The 21,798-nt window shown below is 42.2% G+C and overlaps 2 protein-coding genes across 17 annotated transcripts in view; one reads left to right on the forward strand and one right to left on the reverse strand.

The window, feature by feature from the left end:
* PIK3CA (phosphatidylinositol-4,5-bisphosphate 3-kinase catalytic subunit alpha) overlaps window positions 1-14,316 on the reverse strand; it is a 48,158-nt gene extending 33,842 nt beyond the window's left edge. For 8 of the 14 annotated variants that reach the window (XR_012674677.1, XR_012674676.1, XR_012674674.1 and 5 more), the window contains exon 1: window positions 2,428-2,909. The gene's annotated coding sequence lies outside the window, so the exon portion shown is untranslated. Of the gene's footprint in view, window positions 1-2,427; window positions 2,911-13,254; window positions 13,278-14,072 lie in introns of those variants that run through there. The other 6 variants (XR_012674678.1, XM_075157346.1, XM_075157343.1 and 3 more) reach the window with 4 other exon arrangements.
* Window positions 14,317-16,345: 2,029 nt separating this feature from the next.
* ZMAT3 (zinc finger matrin-type 3) overlaps window positions 16,346-21,798 on the forward strand; it is a 410,758-nt gene continuing 405,305 nt past the window's right edge. Inside the window, exons 1-2 of one of the 3 annotated variants that reach the window (XM_075157372.1) lie at window positions 16,346-16,474; window positions 20,536-20,861. In XM_075157372.1, coding sequence (XP_075013473.1) covers window positions 20,592-20,861 — 270 coding nt within the window. In that variant the 5' untranslated portion in view covers window positions 16,346-16,474; window positions 20,536-20,591. Of the gene's footprint in view, window positions 16,475-16,561; window positions 20,862-21,798 lie in introns of those variants that run through there. The other 2 variants (XM_075157373.1, XR_012674684.1) reach the window with 2 other exon arrangements.

Raw genomic sequence — 21,798 nt, forward strand, 5'->3', positions numbered from 1 at the left:
AATTATGTTCTTCGACAGTAAAAGGACTATAATTCTAAGAGAATTCTAGAGAGATGTTATTTAAACCCAGCTAAGGGTACACACAAACACTTCAAATGAACACTGTATCACACCTGCAATCCCTGACCTTCCAAGCACACCTTAAACTTTTTCCCCCTGCCAAAAGCTTTGGGATATCGCAGGTGGTCAGAAAGGCCAAACTCCAAGACACTCACTGATCAAACTGCATTCTTTTCAACTCATTACAGCCTTCCTGATCCATTCAGCACATTTTCCACTACTGACCTTGCTAAGCACCCAACCTAGTAGTGAAAGTCCATTCAAAAAGAGTAGATACACATGGAGGAAGAATGAGGGAAGTTAAACAACATGCCTCCCAAAATACTGATTCCTACTTGCTTCCAGAGACACTTATTATATTAATGCGAATTTATACAATCTATTTTCTTATAGGATAGAAATACCCTACAGTCAAAACAACTGCACCATTTACAATAAGGGATTCCAAGTTTAGAAAATAGGTTTTTGGTAAACAATGACAGTTTTATCATCTCACAGCACTGAATTGTGCAGAACTACAGCAGCATGGTTAACTCAATTTCATTCTACTGAATATTATATTAGAAGTTACAGCCAACAATTATTTTTCTAATGCCTTCTTGATGACATACAAATATGTTAACTCTGAAAAGGTTTATATGAGACCATCATAAAGTTTGCTGCTACTTCTTCTGAAAAGAATTCCTTCCCCTTGAGGAACGGAGCTCAGTGAGGGAGAAATTCAGTAAGAATTGTACAGCAGGAGAGTTAATATTGGTTCCTAACTCAAAGTAGTACTTTTTATGTTCATAATTCAAGCAAACTAAGCTTGGGACAAATTAACTTGAGTCAAAAACCCACATATATTTTCCCCTAAAGACATCTGAGGCTCCTGCAGCTGTTTTCACCACACTTTTATACATAAAAGCCCTGTGCATCTAAAGCTCAGCAGGATACCCTGGCAGTATTTTTTCCACTGTAAGTGTTTTTTGTACATTAACATTTTGCCAGAAGAATCTCAAGAAGGAGTGTCACCGATCTAAGTTTTATGTGTCTTGCTAAAAGGAAGGACTGTTACGCTTTGGTACAGACAGAATCTACATTACAAAAACAAGCAAACGAGAAATGACCTTTCATGAGCTCTTCTGTCAGAAAGTGTGGAAAACCCTTCCTTGCTAAGAGAACACTCATTTTTGCAGATTATCTGTTTACAGATTAGATGAAGTGAATTGATTTTCACTGTCTAAAGATTACTCAAAAACATTCTACCAACTCCACACAGATATCAATATTTGGCAATTTTTTTATATATATATATGTATATAAACATTGTTAACTGATAAGGCTTTTCCCCTATTTTGTAAATTATCTGTGGGCATGTTCTCTAAAGAGAGGAGCTCCATCTAACATTAACACGTGTCTTACAAAGCAGGTGAAGACCCACTGTGCAAGTCTGTGGACCAGTCTGCCGGGGGGGGGGGGGGGTGTGTGTGTGTGGTGAATTTTGTTCATTTAGGTGTTAAGGTTGTCTGTCATCAGCACAAGCACCTACAGTTACTCTTCGGGCTCTGCAAGAAGGAAATTCTTCTATCTATGATGTACCAACTAGCAAGAAATCTAGCAAGCGCACTAGGAAACAAAAAGCAGAAGCGTACTGTACTGTAATACTGTATTAAATGTATAAAGTATGGGATGATTATGCAAAGAGGTATACGCTCCAGTGACTGAGAGCTGAATAATTTTGCATTGCTATTAGCTAGTGTTTCAAAATCAATTCAAAAAGACAGACTAAATACTCAATACAATTTTATCAGTCCATACTTCAAACTGAATTAGTCATTCAGTAAACTACTACACTTTAACTGAAATCCATTAGTTTTTCCAGTCTTTTCCACAAGACAAATCCCAGACATTGCTTTCATAGACAGGGCACAGCAATGTTTTATAATAATTTGCAGGATCTTTGGTATCAAAGAGCTGCTCATTAGGACTTGTGTCTAGATTTTATTTCTTTTCCAAGTAGAAGTTTCCTCTAGACTCTTAGCATTGTATTAAGAAGTCTTCTACTCATTAAACAATCCAACTATGTTTATAGATTCCAGTTTACTGAGCACTTGTGTGTAGGTTATATGATTTTCTTTATTCTCTATCAAACTGACAGAAGTATCAACTACAGGTATGTCCCCAAATAAGCTTTTTTAACTTCTGTGGAATCCCTGAAACAAAAGTTATGGGGAAAAAAACAAAAGAAAAAATATTCCTGGGACAAGAGTAACGATTTTCAGAATGCAAAACCTATATTCCACTTTGTCCCAGATATTTCAAACTTTCTAAAGATCAAAATGTTTTATTCTCATCTTCAGACACATCAGGCATTCCAAAACTCACCATGAAGAAAACTGGGGAGAGTTGACTGTCCAATTTTGCTGCTGTCCAAACCTGCCATGTGGTGACAGTAAGACTGCCCGAGACTAGATATTTTCAGTACGGTCCTTTTGTTCTTCCTGCTTGCCAAGCTGGCATTTTTCCAAAAATCCAGGAAGACTAGTACAAAGATGTCTGAAATTGTCCTCTATGAAAACATTATTACACATAGATTTAAACAGTAGCGATATTGCTTTGTTTAAAATAGAAAGCAGGAGACTTGTATTGCAGTTATGTCTTCATATTTCTTACATATTACTTTCATCGTTATTTCACAGAAAAGACGCAGATACATTGCTTATCTGATCACAAACAGCAGCTCAAGGGAAACAAACAGAAGGATTTAACAGTCAAAAAACCATCATCTTAGCATTTCATTTCCTTCTGAAACAGGCAAGTATTTCCAAGCACTACCAATTTTATTTGTAGTTACCTACTTCCCCCCCACCCCCCGGCAAGAAATAGTGTATGTACCTTTGCCTTGTTCTAGCAGAGCTAAAAAAACCTAACATTATTGGTAGCATCTGTAGAATTATAGTACAGCAGAAATAGAAGATCATTCTTTCCTGTGAATGTAAAATCTCACTGGAAATTAGTGAAAAGAAGTTTCAGTTTAGTTAGATATGAGAACATGGGTTGACTATGTTTCAAAGCTGTTTTCTTTGAAGTTACCTTACATGCAGATTTTTTTGTTTGTTTGTTTCAGAATATAATATTATCGGATTCTGGTTGTAGTGACTTTCAGATACCATGAATAAAATTAATGGTTAGGTTATCCTGAAAAAAAAAGAACTCACTATGAAGTATTGTCCAAGAGGTAATATATATATGTTATCTGTTACTGAAAAAAATATAGGATCAAACAGCTGAAACAAAAACAAGATGAACAGTTTAAAAAAATTTACTATTGCTGGAGTCTTTTTTTTTTTTTTTTTTCCTTTACGAAAACCAAAAGACCTTTGTAAAATCTTATTTTCAAATCCTCTTGCTTGCCCTCCCCCATCCATACATGCATATTGTTTATAGCTTCACTCACTCTCTGGGAGCCATGAAAACCGGATCACGAGAAAGAAACATTTGCAAGTTTCTGGTGACCTCTACAACTCCCACTACGATTGTGCTTTTTCCCTAGGGATCCCATGACATACCAAGAGCAGAATTTCTGTCCTAGAACATTTTCTTCCCGTTAAAGGCAGAATTTTTTATCTTTGTTAAACAAAGGAAAGCCTGGAATTAAATCTTCCTTTTTAGTCTGAAATCATTCAGTAATTCCATTTCTAGCTTCACCTCAAAGGAAAGGATTTTGTTATTTATAGAAGACTAGTAGTCATAAAGCACAACAAAAAATTAGAAAAGCAACACATCTTCTCTTTGCACTTCACATATCTGCTTACTCCTCATTTCAACGATTAGCTTGGCATGCTATGCAGCAGGATGAGAATTACTCTCCCACCTGGCTGTGTTCTGGTTGGAGCTGTGCCTCCACAGCTAGCTGTGCACTCTGAAGCTCAGTGAGCAGCACTCAAAATCTTTCAAGCTCTTTAAATCAAAAGCCTTAAAGTTCAACAACAAAATCAGAGCAACATTCCGTTTCGTACCAACAGAAATGATGTTTTCCTCTGATTGCATATTTTTCTTTAATACTCTATTTTATATGGGTGACAAACATTTTTTATGTGAACATCAGAAAGAACATAAAGTAAAGGCACACCACAAACCATATTCTGCTCCTTGCTACAAATATTAAGGGCTTCAATGTCAGGTTTCACATATAGAAATGTTCTGCTCTTGGAAATTAGCGCAAGATGATGTAAACAAAAGATTACTCTAAAATGTCTTTCATGAAACTAGATTAGATAGGTAACAAATGCTGAATATATATATAAAAATATAAAACTCCATCTTAAATAACGCTGTTTACTTTTCTTTCCATGTTTCTTCCCATCCTCCCACCTTCCTGGGATATTTGGAACCCAGACAGTAAACAGGATCTTTAAAAACAGGAAGCGCTGGCACACATACAAGGACAAGGAGCCAGAGCAGAGTAAATCCAGGTGTTCTGCACTCTGGTTCAGACTGAATCTTCACCTAACATGAGCAGCTGTGTAACACAGCTGTAACTCAGATACTGGGCCTTTCCTGGTGCTGATTCCCCCCAGGCATGTCACCTTGGCTTTTAGAAGTAATTCTCTCTGCTGCAGCAAGACAAACCTTATACTGAAAAAGAGGAAAGATTTCCTCTCCCACTGTTCATACCAGTCCTTTCCAGTCCCAGAAGGGCAGGGAAAGAACTGCAATAAAACACCAGAGGTACTGCAGTCCTCGCACCGCTACGCTTGCCTCTCTACCACATGCAACAGTACCAAGAGGGTTCAGTCCACAACATTCACCTGACCAGCTCCTCTGGATGGAAGGCACAGAGAGAAATGTGTGTTCAACAGAAAATTTGACTGAGACTAGTCCCACTTCTGTTTATTAATTTACATTCATTTTTTCTCAAAAGATCCACCCTGTGAGCCCTTCCTTTACTAAGAAGCAGCTGAAAAAGACATCAAACTCAGACTGACTTACAGCATATTGTGTACTTCCCACATAACATTTCTTGGGATGGAGTCCGATAGTAACTTTAAATTGAGATAAAGGGTTTCTTCCGTACTAAATTACTCCAGACCCTGAAAGCAACTAACATGTAAAAAAAGTTTTGGAGTGGCAGTGGATAGCAGTATTTTTGCAACTTTGCAGATTTTTAATATTAAGCATAGAACAGTGAACCAGAAGACAGAAATTTCTGTTCTGTAATCTGAATATAGATTAGCTTTCCATTTATTCTATCTCAACTGACTTCCGTAGCCAAAACAGCATTTATAGACGTGTGGGTTTAGTCTGCATGGACTTACTGAATTCCGTTAGCAAAAATCATTATCTTTTATTTACTGGCAAACAGAGGATGGGGTGCAACTTCACTTTTGATAGAGCATTTGTAAGGAACTACACGCCTCAGCAAAAGCCATGGAAGTAGGGTTTTTTCCTTTAAGCTCCTAAACTGAAAAAACAAACAATACATTCTCCATTGAGGTATTTCTTAACTCCCTTTTTAAAACCATTTGTTGAGAGAAGGAAGTTTCTGGCAGAGTTAACACAAAGGCACAGCCACCTTAATGACAAATTTCTATTCTGCAGCTAAATGCTCTTGCCCTATAAACCGCTGAAATTAATACATTTCTTAGCAAGTTGTCCTATACAACATACATGGAACAAAATAGCTGGCAAACAAATACAGTTCTTTGCAAACCCTACCCTGTAGAAGTAGTTGCCTACTTCCACATGAACTATAATCACAACACAAAAATACTATGGCTTTTCAAGAGTCAGTTAGAAATAATGAACTACTACTCCCTAGTAGACTTGTTTGTGATACAGAGTCAATGGTGATTAACTAAATATTTATTTACAAGTAGATGATAACCCTGCTGAAAGGTAAGCACCAACAGTTTTCCATAAAAGATTACCAACAGACCTTTATTTTCTACAGCAGCAGACTGAGACTGTCCTGCTTACCCCACACACGAAGCACGTGAGTGGCAAGATACTATTCAGCTGCAAAGCATTTAGCACCACTATGTGCTCCCATCAGGCTTCAGCTCCCTAAAGGTCACAGATCACTTAGGTGTATTGCACCTAAGCACATCAGAGAACTGGGCCTTCTACATGAAACAATACTGTTGACTCAATTACTGATTTTGTAAGCATATTTAACTGCTTTATAAAAGTTACAAAGAAACCAAAGTTTCTCTGAAACCTTAAGGAGTGTAGATTTATTATTTTCTAGCTGTTGACTCTGGTTGAATAGGACTCTGCTCTGCATTTACAGGTTGAATGTCAAAGCAACAATTTTGACTCTTGAGACACCAACATATTTGCATTTATGTTCAAGAAGTGCAAACAAACATGATTCATTGTGACTATGTATGTCATTAGGTCCTGCATGCTTCAGCCTGAAGTATAAAAACAGCTATGGTAAACTGTGACAAATGGTTCTTCAGCATGTTTAATCAAATGTTTATCATTTCTGTACATATCTGTTAGAAGCATCTGCTTTGCAAACCCTATGTTGTGCAAACACGAAAGCATGATTTCAAGTGTGGGGCTACTGAAACCTTAAGCTTGTTGTCAGTGCATCTCTTTTTCCTATACTTCAAGCTGTTACCCAAATTGTTTTTCTAACGAGGTCAGGGTACCAGCAATTTGTGTTTACTACATCTGAAAGAAACAGCTAATATTTGCCTAAATAGATAATGTTTGCAATGAACTTTCCAAAGAAGAAAGTGACATAAGCTCACAGGTATTTAAACAGGGAATACCAGCAACATCTCCACAATAGTTTCAAGATTTCTCAACTTCCCAGCTTGGAAAGTCACTTTCATATCCAGATTAAAAGCTTTTAGACTAAGGCACATGCTGCCTACAATCAGAGCTCTGTAAAAGGGATACATTAAAAAGACAGACCTTTATTTAGGTAGCCAAAAAGATACCACAGTAGTCGGTCACGTCAGTCACTGCTATTAAGAGAACTTTACACATCTGCACAAACAAGGAAGTATATTTAATACACAGTTCTTTGGAAACATTTCGTTAATGTTTTTGTAGGTGTGTATATTCAAAAAGACTGAAAGCAGTTTTCAGCCTGGTGAAGTTTAACCCTGGGATAGAACAGGAGACCACAAAAGCTTAAGCATTTTGGATTTAATTTCAACCCATAAAAACCACCAATTAGGGAAGGGTGACTGTATTGCAAATAATCTTTTTTTGTTCTTTAAATAAATAACCTGCACACATACCAGGACAGCAACAGATTAGAAGCTACAATAATGGTTACACTTCTCATATCACCTTGCAGTTGCTTGTGATACTATCCTATCTGCTGATGTACAATAAAAGGCTTGGAAAAGAGGTGATGAAAGAAGAGTTGAAGAGCTGGATTGCAAAGTAATTTGACAACACATGTAAGAAAAGTTTCCACAGCTGGGAATGGGTTCTGCCATCCTTTTCTTCATGTATCAACTCTGCCGTTTTGTTGCTCATTGGCTTCTGTTTTCATCCTTTATCTCTGGTGGTACTTATGCCATCTTCCCCTACATGTCAAAACATTCCAAGTTGGAGGTATCTAAGATCAAGGGAGTGCTGCTGAGCAGTGATAACGACATCAGTGCTTTATCCTCCATTTCAGAGCAAGTTGAAGAGGAAGACAAGTTATTAGAATTTTACTAACCACAACCTTGGTAAGCAGTTAAACATCAGAAAAACAGTTAAACTTTACCTTCTTAATTAAAATGTTAAAATCAACTTTAAGTGCTTTCTTTTAGCTGGTGACCACTTCTCAACAAATTTACGTAACCGGTTAAATTTACCATCTACAATGACAGCATTTCAATTTCACATATTAATATTTTACACGAAAACACAAACATGACTTATTATAAAGTCAATCTTTGTAACAAACTTGCTAGACTACAAGTGGCACCCTATTTGGACACATCCTCAATTATACACCACAATCGGGACTATTCAAGATGTCTGGATGTTGCTTAAAAATTAGCTCTTCCACTTAAACACTAGAGGTTTCCTTGGGACCAGTGCTCTTCTACAGTACTTAATGTCAAAATTGAAGATTTCAGAGGTGACAGCATGAAATTGCATGAAGATAAAATACAATATATTAATCACTTCCCTCCCATCAGTGGAGACTGCCTTGATAAACTGGTAAGTGGAACTGCTTGTTCAACATCCACATAAACTTTTCAGAAGGCAAAAGAGTAATTTTCAGTTTTATTAGTGTCACTTCCACTTTTATAATCCAGCCACAACATTTGCTGACTATTCTGTTAAAAGCTGGGAACATAAATACAAAAATGAATAAGCGGTATGTTTTATAATCTAAGCAGTTTAATGACCACAACAAGCATATTTTAGAGTATTGTTTGGAATGGAAGTTTTTACTTTCCTTTTCCCAAAGGAAGCTAGCTCTACCTAGAAACTTCTCCTTATGTTAGCACTATTAACTTTAATCTTTTAAATTATGCCTGTAGTCAAGTCAGTGTTTTCCAGCCTTAATGAAAAGTAGCTTAATGGCACAAGCACCAAAGTTGGATAATAACATAGCTCATCACACAAAGCACATTTGTTTTTAAGAAACAATTAACCTCCACTCTGCTTGCTTGGTAAACCAGTCTTTACTTTCTGCTCATTCTTACTTTTTTGTGGTTGTATTTTCAAGTGTTCAGTTTGCCTACGTCTTTGCAGAGATTGGTCTCATCACTTTTCCAGTAAGTCAGAAGTCAAAGTCCCAAGGTACAGAAAATTTTGTTCTATTAGATTCCGATCACAGGACAGGCAGGTATTTCTACTTATAGTTGATTAGTCTCAGATCAAATGCTGAATCTCGAATATTTTCTTTTCAGCAACATTCAAGGTTTCTTGCATTTTGAGGATGTTCAAGCACTTGTTTCTTTGTTGACTGCTAATAGCTAAAAGATGGAATAAGGTTGCAACAAGGAGTAATTTTTTGCTCACAGATTTAGTGTCCTCTGCAAGGATCCACAGCTAAACAACTGACAGTTTAAGACACTTTTCCAAGACAACAAATGCAATCTCAGCAGAAAATCCATGCTTCTAGAAGGACCATGGCCTAAGTTAACAGCAAGAGTTAAAAATCAGGAACAGTCTTGGAACACATTAGCAAGAGTCATTCATCACCACAAACTGCCACATTAAGTATTGGCAAAAGACTGACTAATTAGTATGGAAATAACAAAAACAGTTAAGTCTTAATGACAGATAAGTTTTTTGACATGTTGTACAATCTAGGAGGCAACCTTCCAGTTTTCTTTCTTTTCTGTTTGGACTTGGAGAGAAAAAACCCAAGGGATGTTTCTCTGCATTTCTTTGCCTTAGAAGAGGGTCATAATGTACAGCCAATAATGTGACTCAGCTGTCTCAAAATTTCAGGGAACTTTACTGTAAGTCTTAGTCAATTTGGTAAGTCTCCTATATTTGACAAATGCTTTGTGGTTCACAATCCTCAAAAGCTACATTTGCAAGCATTTCTTTAATCAGAAGCTGTAAGCAAAACTGCCAAAGTTTTCCTACATAAAATCCATGAAGAGAAGTTAATTTAAGGAAATTAAATAGGTTAATGGGTAGACAAAAAAACCAACCCAAAAATCAATCTCTTTGAGGTATATCTAACCTTTTACTGGTAAAAAGCAATGGGGCATGAAACAAGAGATCACTGAACCTTAAGTTCTATGTTTGACCCAACTGTTCTTAAACTAGACTGCAGAAGTAGTAATTTACTTCTATTGCTGCAAGTTAGCAACATGCCAGACAGGCGAAAGCTTCAAGAGTACTCCACCATTCTCTCCCCTTCAATTTCACAGAGGTAAGCTGGTTTCTTTCAATTTTATTTTTACATTTTTAGAGTTCAGGTGTTTAAGCATAGTTTTGAAAAAACAGACTATAAACATTCCCAGTGAATGTACTAGGTCAACTATGCCTGCTAAGTGCTTTTATTCCCCGCTTTACTGGCTATAAGAAAAGAATGCTCTTAATAGAGAACAAATGATATCCACTGTTCCTCACATTTACCCCACATTTGAAATACACAGGCTTCTTAGACTGCCTTTCACAAAATCTGCATCCAGAATTAACCTGGAAAAATACTCTTCTAGGATTGAAGTGTAAATGCATACTATGTAAAGTAAAACAACATACGGACTGCAAAACCATTAAGTACTGCTTAAACTAGAAGACAGATCCAGAATTACATAGACTGTACCCAGTCTGCTGCATTTCCATCTGACCACACGTTAACTTGCAGGATTTATAAAAATGCCTTTATTTAAAAAAAAAAAAACCACACACCAAAAAGACCAGTTTGACTCCCTCTACCCCTCCAGTTGGGCTGGGTTTGTGTTTGGTTTTTTTGTTGATTGATTGATTGGGGGTTTTTTGTTTGGTTGGGTTTTTTTTTTTTGGGGGGGGGGGTGTGAGGGGGGGTGAGTGTGTGTTGGTTTTTGTTGTTTTTTTTTTTTTAAAGTTAATACTATAGCAGTGCTGCAGGAAAAAAAAAACAGTTAATACCTCAGAGTATTATTTCAGGTTCATTTAACACTCCATTAACCATTCAGAAATAGATTTATAGAATAAATTCGGTTGGAAGGAACCTCTGGACGTTATCTGGACCAACCCTGTACTCAAAACAATTCACATTTGGTGTCCAAATAATTATCAAGAGAAACAAATCTATTTTCTCTCTCCACTGCTCACATTTGGATTAAGATATTACAAAGAGAAACTTGTAACAGAATTCTTTGCCATGACACATTCAACTTAAAGGGCAAAAGAAAATTCCCATCCAGTTTTAGCGTAAATATTTTTGTGGCCTCTTCTAGCCATAGCTAGAATTTCAGACAGGCATCATCACTTGGAGCAACTGGATGTCTGGCTTTTTAAAAGGATGAGACAAAACTCCTACAGCATGGAATGCAATGCATAAAAAGCTACAAAAACCCCAACAAACCCTACCTTAGCTTACACTACAAGCCACAAGTCTGTTTCTTCGGTTAGCCAAAGTACAAACTCTTATTCTTTCCCTAATGCTCCCCCTCCAACTCAATCACGCACACAAAAAAGGCACATATGGCACATTTTTCCTCAACTGGGAGATTTACTAGATTTCACACATTTCTCAGTAATTACAAAGCAGTAAGTAATAAGACAAAACTTAGTTTTATAATGGTATTTTAAGACTAAACTGGGAAGACTAATTTTGCAGTATTATTCCCGCTCCAATTGTAATTCATAAAAATCAGTTTCCTCATCAGTATCAAAGTTCAAAAAAATCTTAGCTTCCCCTCACCCAAATACAACATTTTTCAAACGTCCTATTAACTACAACCTTTGTTAACCTTGATTAATGTACTCAGCTAGGCAAAGCAAACCTACATATGATACCCATCCTCAAGATGCTAGTATTTCTTGCACGATTTGGAATTAATGTATCATCACCCCAATCTCCTTTCCCCAAAACAGGCAAGAAAAGCAATAGCAACAGTTTTCTACTTGGAAGTGACCGGTATCTGCAAGTATTCTGGTACCCAGAGAATCTGCACCAAAAGTCTAGAAGACCACATAATAAATTGACTTCTTTAAGAAAACAGTTTTTGCGGACTAAGTGTCAGCTGTAGGCTTGCTCTCTAGCTATTTATAGATAACTTTAATTTCTTTCCGAGTTAAAACTATGATGACCATCAAGGCTGTTCAAAATTCTATTACACGTGACCAAGCCATTAAAAAGCACATTACACATTTGAATCTGAGGAACAACTGTGATCAGGAAGTCCATTCTCTACGTAATAACACCTTTTAAAGGTGTGATTTTCTTCCAATAACTGGAAACCTCTCATGATATACTTGGTCTTGTGAGATAGCATGATGGTAAAGCGTGAAATCCTTGCTTGTTATAGAAATTCCTAATCTAAAGCTTCCAGCAACTTTTTAAGAGTGAGTTATCCAGAAAGAAGTGTCCCCCATTTGCTTCCAGAAAGCAGGAATAGCCTGATCATCAGAGAAACAGTTAACTAAGTATTATGACTTCCAATAAAGCACAATTGCTTTGTAAACAGCTCAGCTACACCACCTTTCCCAAAGAATACACCAGAAAAAAAAAACCACCACTCAGTTTCATTATTCATGCAAGTAAACTGCAACACAAAGCAAAACAAAATTGCCACTAACACAGAATGACAATTTGAAGCAGACGAACAACTAAAGCACCTTGGCATGGATTTGTAGTGCGGGCTTAGTGTGCTTTGAAAAAAAACTACAAAACATTGTCTCCAGGTTGTTAAGAATGGCATCAAGTTAACACCGATGAAATGCAGGGCATCTACTCCAGTCAAACTCCAACTGCAGCTCTGAAGTTGTTGTATTTATTGTCTTAATGAAAAAGCAGAATATTTCATGGATCACAAAGAATTGTGTGGTTTCATAAATTCCTCTATAGACACTATCAGCTTGGTTGATGTGTGGTTTGTCTATGTGATGACATTGTCTAAAATATGCTTCCAAACAACTAACCACTCTGGAAAAGCTTGCCAATGTTATTGTTTGAGAATAAAGTTATTTATTGTGAAACTTTAAGTTTGCATGGGGCTTTATTTCAGAACAACTCATCTAGTCAGTTCCCCATAGTAGACAAACCTTTAAATCCCATCATCCTGAGTACTGGAATATTCCTAGGAACTAACGATGTTCACGCACAACAAGAGGTGGACTTTGATTATTACACTGCATTATAGAACTGCAGCATGAGGCAACAAGTATGAGAATACCTCTATAAATTAATTGTGAGGTGGAAGAAATTCAAGAATGATTCAGATCATGATGGGAAAGTTTCTAACTTTATCTAGTGTGATGAATTTGAAAGCCTGCTACAGCTCAAAGCTAGGATGTGAGGGTACAAGTAACTAACAGAACAGAGTCCAGATTTCTTCTATTAAGTACTACAAAATCCAGATTCAGAATCCAGTTTGCCACTCCTTTACAAGTTTGCTGCAGAATGCTCGTAACTGCAGAATTAACTCAAGCAAAGCTTTATAGTCTATACTGCCCACTTTTAAACATACACATTCCTTGTGCTTGTTCTGAATATGTTTATACAGCAACCTCTGTTCAATCACATTTTTAAAGTCAACAAAAAAAAAGGCAGAGAAAAAAAAATTACAGACATACCAGTAACAGCAGCAGAAGTAACAGGTCTGACACCTTAGTAACTTCAGGAATACTGAAAACAGCAACAAAACCCCCAAAGAAGAACAAACATGCAGTTTGTATTAGTTTGGTCAAAGTTTTGTTAACGTTCAGTCTACTAGAAAATACACAAGTACTGATAAGAAATAGGAGTTTCATATTTAACATTAATAAAAACAGATCTCTGGGTAGGATGAAATAAGAAAGAAGTTTTTACAAGTAGCATAGATGCGACACTGCAACTGTAAGTCGACTGCAGCTGGAAACGGGATTGTATGCCGCCGATTCATACACACACCCAGTCGGAAGAGGCTCTGCTCCCAGTGCCATTAACCAGCCCAACCGTGAGCCTACATTCACTCCATCGCAAGAACTGCTGAAACATATGTACAGACAATAGCTGTATTTCGGAGGCGGGGGGAGCCACACTCGCAAACAACAAGCCACTACGGTTTTTCCTCTCCAGGGTCCCGTCCCTACGAGGGGAGACCCACAAATCAGGATTTGGGGGAGGAACGCCTTGGAGCTTTCCCAGCCGAGGGAAGCCCCACCGCAGCGCTCCTCCAGGAGAACGCAGCTGCCCTCCGATCCCCCTCCAGCCACCCGAGGGTCGTGCTTCCCCCTCCGGCTGCCGAAGACGAGCAAGACGCCCCACAGCCTACAGAAAGCGGCGCTCCCCTCCGCCACCGCCCGGCCAGAGTGCCCGACCCCCGCCGCGGGACGCCCCAGAGAGCGCTGCCGTGCCCCGGGGGAACCCGGGGGAACCAGGCGGCCCCAGCACCGACCCCCGCCTCACTCACCTCACAGGCGCAGCCTCCCCGCCTCCGAGCCGGCCCGCAGCCGCCGCCCCGACGGGCAGGGCTGGGCCGGGCAGCGCCCCGCAGCACTCACAACCCCTTGAGCCGCCCCGCAGCCAGCACCGCGCCTCTCGGCGGGTGACCGTCCCCCGGGGCGCTGGCGGAAGCGGCGCCGGCAGCCCCCGCGCCGCCCCACAGAGCCGCCTCCCGCACGGGCAATAACAGGAAGGGAGCGGGGCCCTGACCCCGGATGGGGATGGCACCGCCCGCCGGAAGTGGAACCGCGGCGCGCGGGGGGGGCGCGAGGGGGGAGGGCGGTGGCGGGCAGCGCGCGTGCGCCGCCGAGGGAGGCGGGGGTCGGGGTCGCGCGCGGTGCGCCAGCGGCGGGGCGCGGCGTGACGTCACCGCGCGGTGCGGCGGCCGCCCCGCCCTCGCCCCGCCCCCGCCCCCGCCCCGGGGCGTTGCCCGTCTGCGACTTCCCGTCAGCCCGCGGCCGCTCCCTCCGCGCCCCCGCTGCGGTGTCCTGCTGCCACCTAGCGCGGCGGCGGCGGCGGGGCCCGCACCGGCGCTGGGACGTCCGCCTTCCCGTTGCCCGGAGCTGCCGGTACCACATGATTACAGCACCGGGGCCCTGGGGGTGACCCGACTGGAAACGAGTTTTCAGAAGAATAACGGGCCCGTCCTACCCCAGGCCGGCGGGGCGTGACAGGCCGGCGCTGCGGCGCGGGCCCGGCAGCCGGTGCCTCTGTCCCCTTCGTTGTAAAGTCGTGGACGCTGCTCTGTGCCCGCAGTTGGGCCGCGCGCCACGTCCGGTGCGCCCGTGTCCCTTTTCCCAGTTGGATCACCAGCCACGCCCGAAGTTTTCTTTAAAATCTGAGCTGCCGCCGGGATCAAGTCACTGCGTGGATCTAGTACTTCGTTAGCGGGCGGCCTAGCACGGGAGTGCCCTCAGGGATCAGACAGCAGAGAGAGGAGGTGTAAAACGAATGCTCCCCGGGGGTCTGGGCCTTGGGGGTCTGAAGGGAGGGGCTGGGCTGGCTTAGCTTGGTGGGAGCCCACAGGATGCGACAAGGGAAGATCGTATTGAGGCCATGACGGGAAGGGGACGACGGGTAACCGAGGTGGTTAATCAGTACGGCATCGCGGTTCATCACTCTGGTCTTAAAGGGATATTTATCCTCTCGGCAGGAGAGACGGCATAAGCAAGTTTTGGAGCCAGGTGTGAACGTGGTGAGGGCGTTGGTGAATTCTCTTCCTTGAAGCGCTGCCCCGGGGCCCAGATGTCACCATCCCCAGTGCGGGACCCAATGCGCGGCCGTGGCCGGGCTGAGCTGCTGCAGGTGACTGCGGCGATCGGCGGGAGCACCGGCCTCCCAGGCCACGGCAACACGTACCCCGTGAACACACCTGGCTGTAAACTGCCCGTTCGCTGCTTCTGCTGCGCATCACCACGGTTTGTTGTTCCGAACTGTAGTGATGTATCCAATAAATGGGAATTTCTTTAAGATCTCACAAAAATTAGTAACAACAAGTGGGACTAACTGATGGATTCCCAGGCGGGTTGGCTAATTGCTACCATAAAGTCTTGGTGACGGTTTTACCTCGTAGTGACTTCTCAGCACTTCCCTGTTCCAATGAAATGGAAGAAAATCAATAGAAACTGCGTATGCTTTGAAACAGGGTGGCCCAACCATAAGGGTGAGGCTGCGCTGCCGTCCTCGGTGGCTTGAAGGGAAATTAACTCACCTTGGCTATGAATAACATGAACGTGAAGATGTTTATATAGACAAATTCAGGTTAATTGTAATTTCTGCTGTTGAAAACAGAAGGTGCCAGAGCGAAGAAAGGTGAAATAACCTTGTGCAAAACCATAACTCGGGATTTGACTGAGCAGTTAGATATTTGGAACAACTTTTCAACTGCCCGTAATGCCAAAAAGCATTTCTGTGAGATTATTTCAAAAGATCTGAAGAGCCAGCAGCCAGCTGGGAGGAAAAACCAGAGCGTCCAGCAGCGGGACGGGGTGACACGTAAGCTGAAGTCCCCGGTGCAAGCGGAGCGGGACTGTAACGCCGAGGGGGTCCGCGGAGCTCAGGAGAGCCCTCTGCCAGGCCGAACTGCCTCCTCCCCCGCCGCACCCGGCGAGGCACGGAGGGACACTCCCCGGGAGCGCTGGTGAGCGGGCAGCGGGCGCGCACGCCGCGGGCCGGGCCGCGCAGCCCATGCGCCGCCGCCGGCGCAGTCCCCGCCCCGCCGCGCTGCGGTCACTTCCTGCAGCTGGTCCCGGCCGTGCCCGCCGGCCCCGGCCCTCCTGCGGCCTCGGGGACCGGCTGAAGTTGTGCGGGGGAAGCGGCGAGGGGCGCGGCGGGGGGCCGGGGCCGCCGCTCGCAGCCCCCGCCGGCGCGGTAGGTGCCGCCTGGGTGCGCTGGGCGCAGGGGTGCTGGTGGCGGGCGGGGGGTGTGCGCGGCGGGGACCCGGCCCTGGCCTCGGTGGGTGGGGGGCACCGGCTTTTTAGCAGGGTTGCGGAACGGCATTCCCTGTGGGTGCGGTTCTGCGGGGGGCTCGCAGTGTTTCTGCCGTGTTCAGGGGTGCTTAAGGTACTTCGGTGATGCAGATGGCGGTGTCTGCCTTTCTTCTTGTGCTGGTTTTACATCTGCGTTTCCAAAACTGTGCGTTGGTGCCTTCAATTCTTGCTCAGGTTGCATTTATTCCAAGGTAGTAGATACCAGGGCTTTTTATCTCTTAGACTCCATCACCAAGACTGCAAGGCACGCAACTTTGCAGAAATGTCTGCTAGGATGTCAGCAGTGGTTTCCGATACCCTGCTGATGTAAGAGAAAAAAATGCCCTTAGTTTTTGGGTTACTAAATATGTATGCTCATCAGTAGAGGGTTAGTGGGCACCTTGAGGTAGAATTGTGTGTGATGTCTGTTTGTTTTGGTGCACTGCCTTTGATCCCTCTAGCATTATAAAATGACCCTGCCTTTCAGGATGAAGTTCTGTAGGCGTACACTATGGCCAAAGGTAGACTTTCTGGCAAAGTTAGGTTAAGTGATGTCAATGTTTTGAGATACAAGCGGACTTGAGAAGAAATGCTTCCTGTCTTGAAAAAAAACACCAAACCCACAACTTGTTCATCATTTGTATAGATTTCTATCACTGTTATTAGTTGCCTCAGCTGCATTTAAAAACTAATTCTGGTGGGAACACATAGCACGTAGATGTCTCACTGTGTTTTACACTTACGGCCAAGGAAGGTCACGTTCTGTACGTGCCTTCCCCATCAAATGGTGTTCAGATTTAAGGCCATACCAGTTCCTTTCCCAGAACTGTGCTGTTGACAGCTGGGGAGGTTGCTCCCTGTTATCTGTGCCACCAGCAGTGCCTGGGTACTACCAGATCTGTGGAACTTGGGGCACGGAGGCTGGGTCTCCTCCTTCAGTGCTGCCCTTGGGATGCCCTGACCTGAAAGCAGTGAGGAGGGCTGCGTGCCTCTCTCCCTTGCATCCGCCTGAGGACAACTGGCACGGAGTGGAAGTATATCCTAGCCCATACGGCACGTAGGAGGAGGCATGGCTGAGATCTGAGAGACGCTGTCTTGAGACAGAATGTCTCCTCAGTTCACCCTGGAGAGCTGCAGGTCCTTACCCTGCCTTGGGCTGTACCGTTATGAGTCCTTGGTGATGGAGGTTCCTCGTTCCTTTGCTGTTTTGTAGTGTAAGATTTTGCAGCTTCTCATGTGAAGGGAAAGGAGGAGTCAAAGATGTCCTCTTACCTTTTCCTGGACAGGGTATCGGTAGCGACCAGCAGAGGAGGGTTGAAGGGACATGTAAATAAGCTGAATTTGAGTGATTCTTTTTTTTCTTTTAAATAATATCTGTAAGAAAGAAATCAACATAATTTGAGCAATTTCAGTGATGAAAGTTCACCATTAGAAGAAAATCAGAGTTGCATATGCCAGGTCAAGAAGTTCTAATTTTAAAATTGCCCATGCAGCCTTAGTTTTATCTTCAGACTACTGTTTATATTAAGAAACAGTAAATGACCTTACAATTCAAGATTTTCTAAGAATATTACATTATACTTTCTCCCCTGCGGATGCAGATGCTGTTAGCACTGTGTCCTCTCTTGTAGATGACAAATCCCATCCGTGATAGTTGCATATGGAAGACTTGATGCAACAAACACTCATGCAAAATTAAGCAGATGGATCCCGATGGCCATTTACTGTAGATCTCTTTATATTGTTCTATGAAGTATTTAGCTATAATTTACTCCCATTACGGTGGTGTGATAAAATTCTGAAATTGGATGGCATGCTTACCTGCTTGCATAATTGATCTAAACTGCCCTGATAGGCCTGCGTTGTGATATATTTAACCATCATGAATATGAACTTCTTCCATTCGTAGCCCCACTGAAATTAATTAGACTGCAGAGTGCTAGTTGAGGAAACTAAAGATAGCAAAATCTTATTCCGTAGTTCTGTTTAACCAGGAATGTGTATGCTGAAAGTTGTGGAGAAGTTAAGTAACATTACAGAATTTACACTGCCAGTGGATGATTTGCACCACACCATTCCTGTGTTTCCTCTTCCTTCTTTGTGGTGGATTCCATTTTACCTTGGTTTGGTTAGTTTTCATGATATCAGTTTTGATTTTGTTTTTATGGTGACATCATGTTAGGTATAGTTCTCCTAGAATTTCTCAGAGCCTTGATGGTAGAGGGCCATTTAAAAACATAACAACTCCTGGTGTCTCTATTACTGTCTTAAAGGCTTGTCCCCAAGGCAATGCGTGCTCTTCTTTTTTTTTTTTAATATAATTTCTTTTTTTCCTTACCTTTAGTTACTAGTAATAACTAAATTGCCTCCAATCTTATATTATTTGGAAATCTGTTTTTAGAGGTAAACATTTCAGAAGTGCTTGTGTCACTTGAGCCCTTTAGTCCCACTGATTTTCTTTTTTTCTTATTTTTTAAATTATTTTTTATTTTTCCTAATAGAACATAGGCCTCTCTGGACCCAGACTTACGAAGGTAATACAGTACCTAAAAATGCAGGCATCAGCTGGGATTTTCCATAGCTTGAATGTAGCAAGGTATTTATCTCCTGCTAATTTTAGCAGATTGAAAATCCCAGAAGTTATCCCAGATAAATGCTAGCTGCTTCTCCAGGTTCCTAAATGCCTTTGAAGTCAAATTCTGTTTTCAAAAGCGACATAGGAACAAAGTTCTGAGGTGGCATTTAATTTACCTTTCCCTAATTTTCCAGAAGTGTTATTTTAAAATGTAGATGTGACTCACTATTTACTTAAACAAACGAACAGAGCCCATAGCGTAAACATGGTTGCTACCAATGCAGCCCTAGCTGGAAGTGATCTGCAAAGGCCAAGATAATGCTTCTCTTGATCCCAGTGTAACAGTGAACAGGATTTGTTATGATAAGAAGCTAATAAGACATTAACAAAAGTAGCTGTGCCTTGATTCATAATATCACTGCTCTACATTATTCTAGGAATGTTCATCCCGGGTTTTAGATGTGATTTGTAAACTTTAATTAAATAAGCCTCTCAGAACCCCTTGTTGGAAATGTAGGGTTAGTTCTAAGAACTTGAATTAACTGAGAAATAATTGAATAAAGGTTAATATGGGATAAGCTCTCCATTTTGCAGAAGAAGATACAGCTTTAAATGTTGCATCGGTTGCAGTTAGTAAAGGAAACACGAGAAATAGCTCAAGGTCATTCGACAAGACCATGGAAGAGAGCCCTTGGGAGCTGACTGCGTACAGCAAGGTGTGCTGCGTTGGTTCCCACTCTTTGCTTTTAGTTGACTTACTTGAGAAAAGTTAACTGTAGAATATCTTTTCTCAGGAAGGTCTTCATGAGTATTTGAAGGATGTGTGTGTGTGTGTGTATTTTATATCTACCTATACATTAAAAAAAAATCTACTTTGAAATATTTGGGTTCTTCTTCTTTATAAGTCATCAATAGCAGTAATACATTGTAGTATTTTTTCAGGTCTTGGAGTGTGAGCTTGTCCTTAGGCTGTCAGAAGAGGATGGGGCTAACAGTTGTATCCCTCCCATTCCCATTAAGACAGCTGTATGTGCTGTGCACTTTGTATATCACATCTTCTAGTGGTCGTGGAGCAGTGGGCTGTGCGTGCTGTGGGTCGGGTACTATGAGTGGTTAGGAATCTTCACCTGTCCAGGAGGGTGCCATGGGGTACTAACAACTACATTTCAGACTTCAATCCTCGTCTTATACATGTATCTTTTAATCTGGCCCTGGCTGTCTGGGATGCTGCTGTTCCTGTGGGGTAAAGTGTTACAAACTGACTTTATCCTGCTTGGCATTGTGAAAAGGCATAAAGTAGAGGCAATGAAGTTACAGAAGTTGTGCCCTGGATTGTTGGTGTTCCTGTTAGCTCTGCTTATTTCAGCATTTGTGTGTGTCTGTTCTAGATCTGAAGAAGACTCCTCATCCTTCAGAAGTAGCATGCCCACAGTCTTCCTGGCCAATGATTCTTCTACAGCAAGCAGGACTTCTTCCTCATCCTGAGAAGCCTTCATCTCTTCCTATGTCAGTGGCTACAAGGCCAAGAGCCAGCTCACCACTGTCCCCACCAAAATCTCTCGGACTGGGGCCTTCCTTTCATCACACACAAGAAGAAGAGCTTGCAAAGGTGGTGGAGCAGGACCCTATGCTGGAGGAACTATGTAAGCCTTTGTGCTGTAAGCTTTGCAATGTCACTCTGAATTCAGCACAACAAGCCCAGGCTCATTACCAGGTAAGGAGAGTAGCAGGAGGCACTTGATTTCAGGGCTGCCGCACCTGCTCGTGTAGGCATACCTGTGCCAGCACGTGCACTGCCAGTAGCGTTGCTGTGGTAGCACAGAGGTAAGTGTGGGCTAAAGCACAAGGACTAACTTAGCTTCTCAAGTGGGTTTTGAGTGGTGTGTTGAGGTGGCTGCACACCAGCAGCAGCATTTGAGTTAGCTTATCTGAAGCTACTTCTACACCATCTAATGTACTGGAAGCTATGGCTAGAACGGCTCTGTAGACATATCTTCACCTTGCTTGAATTTGCTGGTCGTCCAGACATGCTGCAGTGCTTTTATTTAAGGTGTCATCACTGGAACGTGTTGCGAAAACTTTGTCCACGGGGACAGAGGAGTAATACCAAGATCGTATGGGTGAAAAGGCAGACACTCATAATTTTCCTTTGTTTTATGCGATCTGTTTTCCGCCTGTACACTCATCCAATAAAACAGAACTTCTGATTTCACGGACATGATTTTGTAAGGCCTGGACAGATGTTTTCTGCTGGATCCAGCAGTGCAGTTAAGAAAGGGAGCTGCTGCCATGTGCTCGTCGCTGCCTCCTTCCTGAGGTTATGCACACGACTGATCTGCTGGTGGGGCCATTTATGCAGACTTTCTTATCTGCTTTGGACAGCATCAGCTGAACCAGCTCAGACCAAATTAATTTTGTTCGAGCTGGTCTGGTTGACTTGACTGAAATAGGTTAGGGACTATTTGCATATGATTTTTTGCTGAGAGAATATGTCATAGTCTTATTTACCCTGTTTTACTTTCTCCATATTTGCTATATTTGTATGAGATGTGGAGATAGTAACTTTTGCCACCAAAGAGTGGTTGTCCATATCCTCAGGACACCAGATCTCAGATTTGCTGTTGGCCCTGAAAAAGTGGTATCGTGCCAGT

This window comes from Calonectris borealis, chromosome 9, assembly GCF_964195595.1.
Source record: "Calonectris borealis chromosome 9, bCalBor7.hap1.2, whole genome shotgun sequence".
NCBI lineage: Eukaryota > Metazoa > Chordata > Aves > Procellariiformes > Procellariidae > Calonectris > Calonectris borealis.